This window comes from Eulemur rufifrons, chromosome 7 (assembly GCF_041146395.1).
Source record: "Eulemur rufifrons isolate Redbay chromosome 7, OSU_ERuf_1, whole genome shotgun sequence".
NCBI lineage: Eukaryota > Metazoa > Chordata > Mammalia > Primates > Lemuridae > Eulemur > Eulemur rufifrons.
In genome coordinates this window covers 177,392,332-177,406,262 of record NC_090989.1, presented here as the reverse complement: position 1 = coordinate 177,406,262, position 13,931 = coordinate 177,392,332, and the positions used below count along the sequence as shown (strand labels likewise).

The 13,931-nt window shown below is 45.5% G+C and overlaps 1 protein-coding gene across 3 annotated transcripts in view; it reads left to right on the top strand.

The window, feature by feature from the left end:
* The window catches only part of PDZRN3 (PDZ domain containing ring finger 3), a 226,477-nt gene extending 212,950 nt beyond the window's left edge, over positions 1–13,527 (top strand). For all 3 annotated transcript variants that reach the window (XM_069473820.1, XM_069473821.1, XM_069473822.1), the window contains 5 exons: positions 5,616–5,714; positions 6,842–6,904; positions 8,548–8,649; positions 10,169–10,285; positions 11,018–13,527. In XM_069473820.1, coding sequence (XP_069329921.1) covers positions 5,616–5,714; positions 6,842–6,904; positions 8,548–8,649; positions 10,169–10,285; positions 11,018–12,586 — 1,950 coding nt within the window. In that variant the 3' untranslated portion in view covers positions 12,587–13,527. The remainder of the gene's footprint in view (positions 1–5,615; positions 5,715–6,841; positions 6,905–8,547; positions 8,650–10,168; positions 10,286–11,017) is intronic.
* Positions 13,528–13,931: the final 404 nt, after the last annotated feature.

The following is a 13,931-nucleotide window of genomic DNA, read 5'->3' as shown; positions in this document are numbered from 1 at the left end:
GAGTGTGTTGGGACATTATTGAAGCACATGCACAGAAAAAAACAGATGTTCTCTCCTTTAAAGTACACAAAATGATCATATTTAGGTAAGTGTCAAATCCCTGTTATTGTAAAACTGCTTAGAGTTAAAGGAATTATACTCAAATATACCCCAGGGTTGAACAGCCAAATAATTACCCATAAATTTTCAGATACTGAACACCTGCTCTAGATCTTCCTGGAGGCAATTAAGAAAGAAAATGGATGTCCAGAGAAAGCTCTTTCCTTTATCTATTGTCTTAATTTCCCAGGTGACTCACCAGTAGCATCCTAGCCAGGCTGTGAAGCTGCTGTCACCTGTATTGTGTCCCGATGACGTAACTAGAAAGGAACGCTACAGTTTCAACAGAGACTAAGTGATCTCCAAACCCAGTTTCATGGAGTAACCTACGTCTATCAGAAGGGAATTGGGATTGACTTGGAGATGATGCAGGATGCTCCAGCCAGTGTAGGAACTGTCCTCTAGCCTTTGAGATACGGGCTAAAGGGAACTTGAGGTCGCCTCCTCATGACTTTTCTGGTGCCATTGAGATCTTTTCCACTCTTTGTACCACGACTTGCAAACCAGGATCTTCGCCCCTGCGGGTATCTCAGCCTGCACGGCACTACCCTAGACCTTTACATACCTCAGTTGTCTGCCCAAATGTCACCTCTTTCCCTGATCACTCTCTAAAGCACCCCTACGCCAAGGGTGTCATTATCTATTTACTGTCTGTCTTCCCTGCTATAATACAAGCTCTGTGAGACCTGGGTCCTTACCTAACTCATGCACCGTTTTATTCCTCATGCCCAGATAGTGTGTGTCATATAGTAGGCATCCAGTAAATATTTATCAAATGTCACCCCATCTCAGACTTCAGGTCCTTGAGGGAAAACAGTCTTTAGAGATCTCTCTACACCCCATATAGTGCCATGACTACATTAGGATAATTTAAAGGAATGTTCACAGCAACCTGGACCATCAAGTGAAGAGTTCTGCCTCCGTGAACAGTTTTCCTGGAGTTGGATAAACCACTGAAACCAGTTGGGCTCCCCTTTGATTAAAGTGGCTGATGCTGAAACCGAGAGCTTGAGTCACCGAGGTAGAATGGCCCCCTTCATACTTTTAATTGGAATATCGTTTCAGTTTCATCTGAAACGTCAGGCTTCGCTGTTCGTTTTTATCAAACAGTCCATCTAGAGCAGAGAGCAACAGGACACCCGTGGTGGGGTAGCTGTAATCCAGATAATGCTGATATATTATTCATACCAGTTTGATTAATGGTCGTCTTTGAAAGCTTATCTCCATCATCACAGACAGATATGCATTGATAACCTCCGTGCTTTCAGCAATATGCTCAATTGTGTAAGGCCAGCTCAAGTCAGAAAGAAATGAGAATTTACAAACCAGCCAATAAATGTAAAGAATTTTAATTTCCACTGAGCCCCAAAGGATTGTGCCTTATGTTAAAACTGTAGAATGGCTGAGAAGTTGGTTGCAGAGACTTGCCCAAGGCAACCTCGCTCGTTAGTGACAGAGCCATGCTGATTTTGCATTTGGATCTTTATTCTGCCTGGGACTCTCAGGTTCGTTCATTCAGTCTCATTGAGCACCTACTGTGCACAGCATACAAGGCTAGACATTGCTTTCATTATATTAATGCAATACATTATCCAACTACGATTGCCTTACTGTAATCTTCTTTATGAGCAAACAAGGTAAACTCCAAATCTGTAGAGATCCAAAGACGACAGGAGCTCCTACCTTGTTGTTTTTCAAGAGGTCTGAAAACCTATCACAGGTTCACTCCATTAGCAATCAGATTCTTCTCTGTGATCTTGGACCATCCCTTGGGAATTGAATGACTGAGGCCAAGTCGTATCCTGTGCCTTCTAAAAAGGTCCAGATAAGGCAAGGAAATATTACAGCCACACCATCCTATCCAACATAAATGTCAAGTAAATACCTTAAGTAAGTTCCAAAATACCCTTTGCTTTATTATTGAAAATGTGCTTCACTAGTATTCATCCAGTGCCACTCGTCCTTTGATAACACAGACTACTTCCAAGATGGAAAACTGCTCCCAGAGTCCTGCCCTTAAAGTAGAATTACGCTGCTATTCTAGTCTCTGTTTTATGGAGCAGGTCCTAAAGTTTGACTGCACAACCAACTGGAATTGGGCGGCGACAGAAGAGAGCGGCTTTGACATACTCAGGGCAAATGTTTCTGATTACAGTGGGCTCTTCCTCTGTCTTCCCCACCCTCACACGTGCCGTGGGCCCCTCATCTACATCAAGGATAGAATGTGGCCTTTGCAACATTTAAGTCAAATCTAGTCAAAATGAGACTGTGAGCGTCCCTACCACAGTCTGTCCTGGGAAGATCTGTGGTGGAGTCACAGGCTGCTTGCGGTGTTGGTCTCTGTACTGTTGCGAGGGAGCGTGCACTCAAAAACTATCACCAACTGGGAACAGACCTAGGAACGGGACCCTCTTTTTGCGCATGCAGAAATGTCAAACAGTGAGCATTTATGGAGACTCTATTACTAATGTGCTAACCACATGTGGGGGTAATGGCAGCGTATAAAAAGTGTTCCAGTAAGGAAGCATAAGCCGTTCTTGATTCAATTGTCAGTGATTCAGGTGAAAATATTTTAAAGCAACAAACATTTTGGATATCTTTTGTTCAAGCCTGAAAGAAACTTTTCTCCCTGGTTATAAAAGAAGTGCAGACTTATTAAAAGAATTGACAGATTATAGAAAAAAGAATCATCCCACGTCATCCCACCAGTAGGAACGTGAACTAATATCAACTTTTATAGCTTCATAGTTCTCCAGATCTCTGTCAATCAAAATATTGACAAAGAAGAGAGTAGAAATGCTTTTCAAGTTAGATTTTGATATTAGACCACCTACATGTGTGGTACAAAGCCAAATCTAGTCCTTTTCTATATAGCAGAGCATCAGCTATCACAATCCCTATGAGTAAAGACCCCTGGTACATTATGCCAGTCTTTTCCAGGCATGATTTCCAGATGTTTCAGTTTCCTAGGCTCTCAAATGGAGCCCTGCACTCGCATCTGCACGCGTAGTACAGAGTATTGCTTGTCAGACTATCTATGGTACCAGGTTGCCTGGTTTTTTTACTTTTCAGTCTGTCTCTGATGAGTACGTGGTTCTACCGTGTACGACTATGTAACTCCCCCCATTTATGACACATTCAACCATACCTGAACCGGTCTACACCTGGATCAGTGAGACAAGCGTGCTAGTCCTGCCCTTGGCTATCGTGGCAATGTCCGGCTACTGTAGAAGTTTCTCAGCACTTCCCTCGTCATGACCACGAAGGCACACTTTGAGTAGTACTGGAATAAAGCCCAGTGGAACTACGATATCTTTTGTACTTTCTTAGGAGATAATCACCTTGGCAGCCAGTCATTTGGAGAAAGCTACCAACTTGTAGTGTCGTTTTTAATTCTGTTAAAAGTAATCATGTTTATTGTCTTTCCCCTGTTTCCCCCTACAATCTTCCCACCGACCTCTCCCTCTGCTTTGGCTGCACAGGGACCTGTTCCAGGGCCACACGGCTCCTGCAGTGATAGCACAGGTCTCAGTGGCAGCATTTGAGCCACGTTTGTGTAGCTGGACCTAAACAAATAGTCATGAATTTCTTTGATTCGGATTAAGAACAAGAAAGTGCCAACACCGAGACAGTCTTCCCTAAGCTCAAATGAAGGGTACCCTTAAGAGACATACTTGAGGATGTGTTTGAAAGAAGATGATGTATGGCTAGTGTATCTGTGGTATGTAAACTGGTTATTCCAAAGTATTTGGAAACCCAAGTATTTGGGTTTGCCCCAGTGGTTCAACATGACCCTTAAACTCATGCTTAGTCTATTTCTCAAACATGAGGAAAGAAATTTCCATCTGATTTAACTGAGTTATCAAAAATTAATGTGGTTTCCTTTAATGAGAATGTACCATATTTCCAGAGCTATAATTAGGAAACTTGAATTAATTAACATATCAATGTTCAGCAAATAAAGTTATCTTATGGAGGGGGGCATTGAAATACACCCACTCTTATGACTTCAGGCAAGTAACCATGCCTGCGCCTACTTACCACAGGCTGTCGCTGGGGACTTCCTGTGGGCCAGGCACGTGCTAAGAGCTCTGTGCGCCTCACCTCAGGACCCCTTACCCTGCTCGAGGAGGCAGGATGACATGTACTAGTGAGGAAGCAAAGACTTAGCTATAACAAGTCCGTGATCAAGATGCTAGGAGGTAGAGTTGGGATCTGAACACAGGTCTACCTGTCTTCATAATCCCAACTCTACACCACCATGTTATACTCCTCATATCAGCCAGAGAGACCGCTGAAAGTCAATCAGATCATGGCAGCTCTCAAAACCTTTTGACAGGTTCCTGCGATGTCCCTGTCTGGCCTGGCCCCACCACCTGGCCACACTCAGCCCACGTCTTTCTCCCTTGACTACAGGGTTTGGCCACACCAGCTCAGGGCCTTTGTACCCACTGGTCTTCTGCCTGGAAGTATCCATGGTGTTGGGCACCCTGCCTTTCACAGGGGAGAGCTCAAGAAGTCTTTGCCACAATTGAGCTTCTCCACAGACAGAGCTACAAGAAAAGCTTCTAGAGGCACCACTTGGAAGTGGTCCCCAGAGACAGTGGCACAAAGACCCTGTCTCAGAGCCCCTCCACCCTCCTGGTTGGTGACCAGATAACACTGTAAAAATCAGACCAAAGGATCTGCCAGAGAACTTCGTATCAGGTGGCCCTTCAAATAGGCCTGCAGCTTACCACTACAGAAACTTGCATGAGTCACAGGCAGAGTGGGTGGAGAGACGCCTTGGGCCTGTTAACTTTCTGAGGTCCCCAGGATGTCCCCCCATAAGGCTCCAAAAACTCAAAATTCTGACTTCATTCTGAAGTGCAGGCTAATTGGCAAATACAATAGCATTCCCTGTGCTCATGTTTCCCGCGTTTGGGTTTGCTTTGCTTTTATCTTATTTAATTTGCAGTAATAGCAGCTGAAACTAATTTCTTGACTGTAAATATCACAGCTGTTGTGGAAGGCATTAATTGCACACTATCGCTTTACCCTCCTCTCTTGGATCAATTTATGTGTAATCTGTTTGCAAGTTCTACAACTGCGAATATTAAGGGAGCGCATCGTGAAATGATCTAACCAAACCCACTGGAAACATTTGTACTGAAATGGCTGGGTGGTTTGGGGTATGGAAATATTCTTGTTTGTGGCAGACAGTGAAAGAGTGCTTTTTCAAAGCCCTACCCCAGAAGTCTTGACGCTGAGTGAAATATGGGTAATTTTTCTTTGGGGGATCAATGAAATAACTATTTTCAAAATGACTTTATATTGACTGAAAGGTCAAAAATGACCCAGGCATTGATCCTGCGTCCATAATCACTTTTTGTTTAGTAAGTTCACTGCCCCTACACAGTTGAATGCAAAGAAATCCAGTTTATCATTTAAACAAAATATTTTTTTAAAGCATTTGATGTCCTCTCTCACTCTCATTGCCTGCTGGCGTCTTCCTGGGACTGCCTTTCTTTGTCTAGGAAGTGGACCTCTACAGGATGAACAGCCAGGACAAGCTGGGCCTCACGGTGTGCTACCGGACAGATGACGAAGATGACATTGGCATTTATATCAGTGAGGTACAAAGGCTGATTTCTTGTAACTATCATAGCAAGACCAAAAGCGGTTTTTTCTTTTCTTTTGCACATTCACCAACCTTAACTCTAGATCATCAGGAGTCTTTGGAAAGACACAAATTACCCTGTCCCCTTCATCACACTCCATGGAGTTACAATCTTCACATGGGGGTTAAGTTCTAATGTCAGTACTTAAGGCAAAATTACCCTTGAGAAGCCTGCAAACCAGCCATAAAATGGAGCCGTTTACATGGTTTTGTGTGTTCAGCCCTGAGGAAACAGCAGATTACATTTTCCAATTCATGTTCATTGAGTGGAATGGTGGATGGAGTCACTTACACTTTTTAAAGTCTCTCTTGATTGCTCTCTTTTTTTTCCTTTTGGTGGAGCATATATAGTTGAGTTCGTATAAGTTAAATGTAACTTACACGTACTTAGGAAAGTAACGTTGGAAGCTGTTTGGTCTTCCTAGAGAAAATAATGCAAAGCAATTGGTTTTCAATATGGAAACTGCCATGCACACCCATCCTTGCACGTACAGACACCCAGTTTTGTCAGGAAATAAAATCTGTCTCTACAGGATGAACTACCAGGCTTAATAATTATCCTTTTGGATGTATGTCGTCCACCAAACTTGAGCTGACCCAAAATTACTGCATTTGGGGGCATCCCCCTCTTCTCAGTCCCACTTCTCTCAATTATATTTCATTTTAAAGTTATTTTCCAAAATTTAATACAAGCATTTGGTATAAAATAATCAAGGTATGGTTGCCAGTCAACATAATGAAGGGTACTTGTTAATTAACCTGTTCTACATCATTGATTTAATTACTGTGTGTGCAAGAAAAGTCAGCCGCGCCTCTTCAGCCCCCTCAGGTCGGCGGCAGAGCCTGTGCACGGCTGTGTGACAGGTTTGCCATGCAGGATGCACGAACAGGCCCTGCAAAGGCTTGGAAGCAGACCAACACGTTAGTGTCTGTCCTTGCACGACACTAAGTCTTGTTTATTTCTGTGCAAAACAAACACAGGGAACGAACATGACTATGTGTTAGAGTATGGCTTTGGAAAGTGCTGTTGTTTATTTTCATGCCTGTCTGGGTTTGTGCTGAGATGTTCGACATGTGTTTCAGATCGACCCTAACAGCATTGCAGCCAAGGATGGGCGCATCCGAGAAGGAGACCGCATTATCCAGGTAGGTCCGCTTCCAACCACGAGCCTATCACTGAAGACCAAACAGGTTCTAACAATAGCTCTAGGGTCGAAAATGCAGGAGCCGTTAAAGAAGAGGGATCACAAACTCAGATGTATAGTGAGGCCGGACAGGTTAAATTAGAATGAGATGCAACAGGGAATGGTAGGGACTGAGAAAAATTGGAGACAAGATGCCCCCACTGAAAAGGACCTTGCAGAATATAAGCAAGTTCACACCTCGTTTTCTTTAATTCTGTTTGGGCCAAAGACATTCTATCAGTGGGACAAATCAGGCCAACAATTGGCAAGTTATGAACCAGAATAACTGTCATTTTAAATTTCTCTGAAAGATGGTGTATCTTGTCCTTAAAATGGGAACATATTTGGCAAATTTAGCAAAATTGATTGAGGAGTTTTTTAAATTTCATGACTCAACATTTACCATTCTGGAACCACTTTGAAGGGTACCTGTACCTTAAGCCATGTTGTTCCTTGTAGTCCAAATGAGGCTCTTTCTTTCTCTTTTAGCTACAACCTTTTTTAATCTCACAGAAACAGATTCTTGGCTTCATTGTATCCACAAGGTTTAGCTCTCTACCTCTTCTCATTCCTAGTCCCCACCATGTTTGTTTTTCTCATTACGTACCTCACCATGACTCATTTTGATTTCCTTCTTCTGCTGCTTATCCTGTGCTTCTCCAGCCTTGAGCCAGAACCCTCAGCTGCTTGGGGTTCAGGCAGCTGAGGTTCTGAGGCAGTGGCCCAAACCTTCACCCCTGAAGGGTCAGGATCCTCAGGGTTGCTGGAGTTTTCCATTACCCTTCACTATTGAGAAGGGAGGTACTCAGGTGCCCCAGGGAATCCCTGGGTTCCAGACATAGTCCTCTTTGCCTCCACTGTGTCACAGCAACCCCATGTCCCCTGGATCAATCACTCCAGCCAGTAGAGTCACCTCTTTTGCTACTTGTTGGTTCAGTGACATGGGGAAGCCGAGCCTTCCACGTGACTCCTCCTCAGTGGGACCATCTCTCTGTCCCCCTCGGGGAGGCATCTCCCCAGGACTAAGACCTCCAGACTAGCAGCACTCAAAGTCACCAGGACATACCCAGCAAGAGGGTTATGAGGTGTTAGAGTGAGCATCTGTCTGGCCTAAAGAAGTTAAAAGTATCAAACTGGGCACACAAAACACCAGGTATAATTCTATCCCTTTTTCCCCCCTCAACTTCCATCATGTTCATCTCAGACATGTTCCTGCCTTTTATATTATCCAAAAACGTCATAATAATTGCTTTAGCATATCCCATTTATACTATTGTGTCTGATTAAATTGCTTAGATGTTCTCTCTGCACAACACTGTGATTTTTCTCAGTGCCGTCTTCTGGGGTTCCGGCCCTTTCTGTTCACACAGCCTCCACCTCACAGTTGCCTCATGCACTGCACCCATAGAGGCTTTGCCGTAGACCAGGGAAGCTGCATTGGTTTGAGCGAGGCCTTTCCTTCCTCGAATCAGCATTCTTTTGAAGCTCCATGGAAGTTCTGTGTTCCAGCTATGAGTAGATGACAGACACAGGCCTAAACAATATGGAATGATTTCGCACAACCCCATCATGCTATTTTCTACCCACTCCCACTTTTTTTTAAAGATAAATGGGATAGAGGTACAGAACCGTGAAGAGGCTGTGGCTCTTCTAACCAGTGAAGAAAATAAGAACTTTTCACTGCTGATTGCAAGGCCTGAACTCCAGGTGAGTGGACTTCCTGCAGATGAACCTGGGTCTGTAGTTCTCAAATCAGAACCCCAAGTCCCCAGCCCTGTAAAACAGCACCTGAATATTGACTCTGAGCTTGAAGGTGCTTTGTACCCTGGGAAGGTGATCAAACTTGCTGTCACTTAAAATCTACTTCATGATTTAACCATTTAAGTTTGGTGCTGACACTGTGGCGTCTATACTGCAGGCCCGCCAGGTTCACCAATGCAGGGATCCTAAGGACGGAAAAGGAAAGAAAACAATGAAATAGGAAACACAGCCAGGGCCGTGACCATCAAGATGTTTGACTTGCCAGGGCCTGACAGATATTCCAGCCTTGATCAGTGCAGGTTCTGTTTATAGTAAGACAAGGTGGGAAATTAGAAATTGTTCTTTCAAAAATTAAAGAAAAATTGATGATAAATAACAACACTTTGTGACCACCTAATAAGGGCCAGGCCCTGTACAGAGTACTTTATCCATAGGGTAAGCCTTCCTAGGAGACTGAAGTTCCCAGAGGTGTGAAAGTTACCCAGAAAGACCTAGAAGGAATATGATGAAGAGAGACTCAGGCCCAGGTAATCTGATTCAGAAACCACCATGTTACAATAACTCCTTCAATGGAGGGGATCAGGAACTCATACTAGGTAGCACTCTTTATCTACTTAGAGTGGCTCTAGGGAAATGTCTGGGGCAGTAGATCTCTTTAGGTGTGAAACCCAAGTGAAAAATAATCTAGAGACAGTGACTTAAAGGGTGTCTGACTCACCACAGGTGGTGGCTTCATGAGCTTGAAGGGAACTTCAGCAATGATCTCATCCAGGGTCACCGACTTTTTCTTAAGGGGCCAGATCATAAATGTTTGACTTGGGTGGCCATGCAGCCTCTGTCACCACTGCTAGATGCTGCTACTGTAGTGCAAAAGCAGCCATAGACAATATGTAAAAGAATGGGCATGGTTGTGTTCCAATTAAGCTGTTGTTGTTGTTCTTTTAACAAAAACAGACAACAGGCTGGATTTGGCCAATCCCTGAATAGTCTGCTGTTTTTTGGGCAAGATGGATAAAGCCCTGATGAAACTGATTTCCTTGCCCAAGCCAAACAGCTAGTTAGTAAAGCTACTTGCTTTGTCAAAAAGAACTCTTTCCACTAAAAATTGTTTCTCTTTGGGGCCTGCTAAACACGTGGGAGCCAGCAAGCAGAGGCACAGCTAGACCTACCTGACCCTCCTACACAGGCAGCCTGCTGTACTGAAAGCAGCTGATGTGGATGAAGGAGTTTTACCCCACAAAAAAAATCACAGATACTAGAAACTTCCCCAAACATGGCATAAGGTCGGAGGTCTCTAATGTGAGGATGTGACCTGCAGCAAAACATTGGGCACGTTGCATTTTGATGACTCCTGGAGTGAGCCCTAGAAATAGTTTTCCCCAAGGTAATGTCCTTTCTTTAAAAAAATAAAAAGGGAAACAAAGTCTGTTCTGAGGCATGTGTCTCCCTCCCCCCACACGCCCAGCTGGACGAGGGCTGGATGGACGATGACAGGAACGACTTCCTGGACGACCTGCACATGGACATGCTTGAGGAGCAGCACCACCAGGCCATGCAGTTCACGGCGAACGTGCTCCAGCAGGTAGCACCCGTGGCCACCCCGACCCTTCGCCCTGCTGAGCTGGAGCAACATCTGCTCCCCCCATCTCCCTTCGGGATGCTAAAGACTGCGAGAAGCCCACCCACCTAGAAGACAGCAAAAAATCAGCCTAAGTGCTTTTCTATTTGAGCACGAGTGAAATGCAAGCCGACACTCTCCCTAACCAAGCTTTTAAAGCTGAGCAAAAATGCCAAGGCATAGCTGACCTTTTGATATTTGTTGGGAAAACACATGTGCCAGCATTACATAGAGCTGGAGAAAATAAAGTCTTGCTTTGGAAAGCAAAAGCAATCCGCTTTGTTTAACCGGAGCTGCTTAGAGTTCTATAGCACCCTCCTACCATTGTCAGAGTCATTAACAACCCACTTATTGAGTCCTACAGGAGTTAAGGCCCTTTATGCATCCTCCTACCCATGAACTGGTTCATTTAATAGTTAGTCACTTTACCTCAGTGAATGATTCTATTATCATCCCCATTTTACAGATGAGAAAACTGAGGATAAGTGACTCTCCCAGGTTAGGTTGCCCAGATAGACGGAGGGAGGTGTAGCTAATTCCCAGCCCCTTGACCTAGTCCTAATGAGATGCTGCATCTCAGCCTTAGAAAGGTAAAGCCTACCCTATCAGGAAACACTGCAAAGAAAGGTCGAACACGGGTACCTGTGAGGCCTTCCTCCCTGTGACCTTTTGTTCTTATGGTTTTCTGTTGTGTAGAAGAAGCATGAGGAAGACGGTGGGACCACAGACACAGCCACCATCTTGTCCAACCAGCACGAGAAGGACAGCGGTGTGGGGCGGACCGACGAGAGCACACGCAACGACGAGAGCTCGGAGCAGGAGAACAACGGCGATGACGCCACCGCGTCCTCCAACCCGCTGGCGGGGCAGAGGAAGCTCACGTGCAGCCAGGACACCCTGGGCAGTGGAGACCTGCCCTTCAGCAATGAGTCCTTCATCTCGGCCGACTGCACCGACGCCGACTGCCTGGGGATCCCGGTGGACGAGTGCGAGCGCTTCCGCGAGCTCCTGGAGCTCAAGTGCCAGGTGAAGAGCGCCGCCCCCTACAGCCTGTACTACCCCAGCGGCCCCCTGGACGCCGGCAAGAGCGACCCCGAGAGCGTGGACAAGGAGCTGGAGCTGCTGAACGAGGAGCTGCGCAGCATCGAGCTGGAGTGCCTGAGCATCGTGCGCGCCCACAAGATGCAGCAGCTGCGCGAGCAGTACCGCGAGTCCTGGATGCTGCACAACAGCGGCTTCCGCAACTACAACACCAGCATCGACGTGCGCAGGCACGAGCTCTCGGACATCACCGAGCTCCCGGAGAAGTCCGACAAGGACAGCTCCAGCGCCTACAACACGGGCGAGAGCTGCCGGAGCACCCCGCTCACCTTGGAGATCTCCCCCGACAACTCCTTGAGGCGAGTGGCCGAGGGCATCAGCTGCCCGGGAGGCGAAGGGGCCGTGGGGACCACGGAAGCTTACGGGCCATCCCCAAAGAACCTGCTGTCCATCACGGAAGACCCCGAAGTGGGCACCCCTACCTACAGCCCATCGCCCCAGGAGCTGGACCCCGGCCAGTCCCTGGAGAACAAAGAGAGGAGAGGCAGCGACGGGAGCAGGAGCCCCACGCCCAGCCCGAAGCTGGGCGGTGCCTACCTGCCCACCTTGCACCACTCCCCGTACAAGCACGCGCACATCCCGGCGCATGCCCAGCACTACCAGAGCTACATGCAGCTGATCCAGCAGAAGTCGGCCGTGGAGTACGCGCAGAGCCAGATGAGCCTGGTGAGCATGTGCAAGGACCTGACCTCCTCCAGCCCGTCGGAGCCGCCGCGCATGGAGTGGAAGGTGAAGATCCGCAGCGACGGCACGCGCTACATCACCAAGCGGCCGGTGCGCGACCGCCTGCTGCGGGAGCGCGCCCTCAAGATCCGCGAGGAGCGCAGCGGCATGACCACCGACGACGACGCGGTGAGCGAGATGAAGATGGGGCGCTACTGGAGCAAGGAGGAGCGGAAGCAGCACCTGGTGAAGGCCAAAGAGCAGAGGCGGCGGCGCGAGTTCATGCTGCAGAGCAGGTTGGATTGTCTGAAGGAGCAGCAGGCGGCCGACGACAGGAAGGAGATGAACATCCTCGAACTGAGCCACAAAAAGATGATGAAGAAGAGGAATAAAAAGATCCTCGATAACTGGATGACGATCCAAGAACTCTTAACCCACGGCACAAAGTCACCAGACGGCACTAGAGTATACAATTCGTTCTTATCGGTGACTACTGTATAATTTCCACTTCTGCGTTATGTACATAAAAGAGACCACTACCGTTGGGGTAGAAATTCCTGCCTCGTTCAATGCGGCAAGTTTTTGTATATAAGATAAATACGGTCATCATGTTTATAGTCCAAATTTACACACCCTACAACTCCGGGTGTCATAGGTCTATTTTAAGGGGAGGGGGGAAAAACACCCTTACTTATCTCGGAAGGCAATATTAACAAACAGAGCTTTTTTTCAAATAGCAATTGTACTTTTTTACCTGTACCCTTTTACATAAAGTGTTTAAATTTCAAAAAGATCTTTTATTAAGCATACTTTCACAGAATAATTTGTTTAAACTATATTCATATTAAAAAAAAAAGTTAAACACGCTTTTTTTTCCTGCCTAAAACACAAATGCAACTGCCAGTATGTATTTTTAATGGAACCCTATTTTATAATATTACTTCACTGAATGTGTTTCATATGAGCGACCATTAATATTAATATATTGTTTAGGTCAAGGTTTCCATTCAAAGCTACCAAACTCTGTGATTAATGACTTAATACACATAACCAAACCAGCAGTGTTTAGAGTTGGCATATATATGTAAACATTTTTCTGGTTAAGGTTCCCAAGAAAGTGTAAAGGTTTGAACAGAAAGCAAAATATCATGGAGTGTTATGGAAGTTTAAAGCATGTTTGCAAATATTGCAGCCAGTTGAAAGAATTTGCATGTACAGAAAGTTGTGGATGGAGACGGTTTGTGGAATTTTAAGTGCTCATTGTGATAAACCTTTGCTTTTGTAGATTTGAAGGTACAGACTTATACAAGCGGCTTCATGAAATCATGATTAGTTAAAAACATTAAATGGAAGTTAAAATAAATTATTTTCTATTTGATACGTTTTGACGTGATTCCTCATTTTGCAGTGGTGCCTATAAAATAAAAGCTTTTTGCAGTGTTCATTTTTTTCCCTTGTTTCTATTATCTGCTACTTTGGAAGGATTTAAGTCTTTCAGACCATCTGATGCCTTCATTCAGCCTTGAGCCCAATGACAGATATAAAACCAAGGCCTAACAGCAAAGAATAAGGAATCAAATGTACCATACGATCCTGTATTCTGACTGCCTGTCTTACAGAAAGCTTCAACCTGGCCCAATACCCTATAAACAAGAATAGCTATGAGCAAGTTTATCAATCAGGGTCATATTTACAATGAAATCTCTTTGGTTTATTGCAACCATTCCTTCCTGTCAGTAATAACTATAACAACTCTGGGTGGCTAGGTCCAGCTTTCCATTTCTGAGGTATATCTGCAAATCAGGCAATATTTTTGTAGAGTAACAGTAGCCACTAAAGTGGGTGG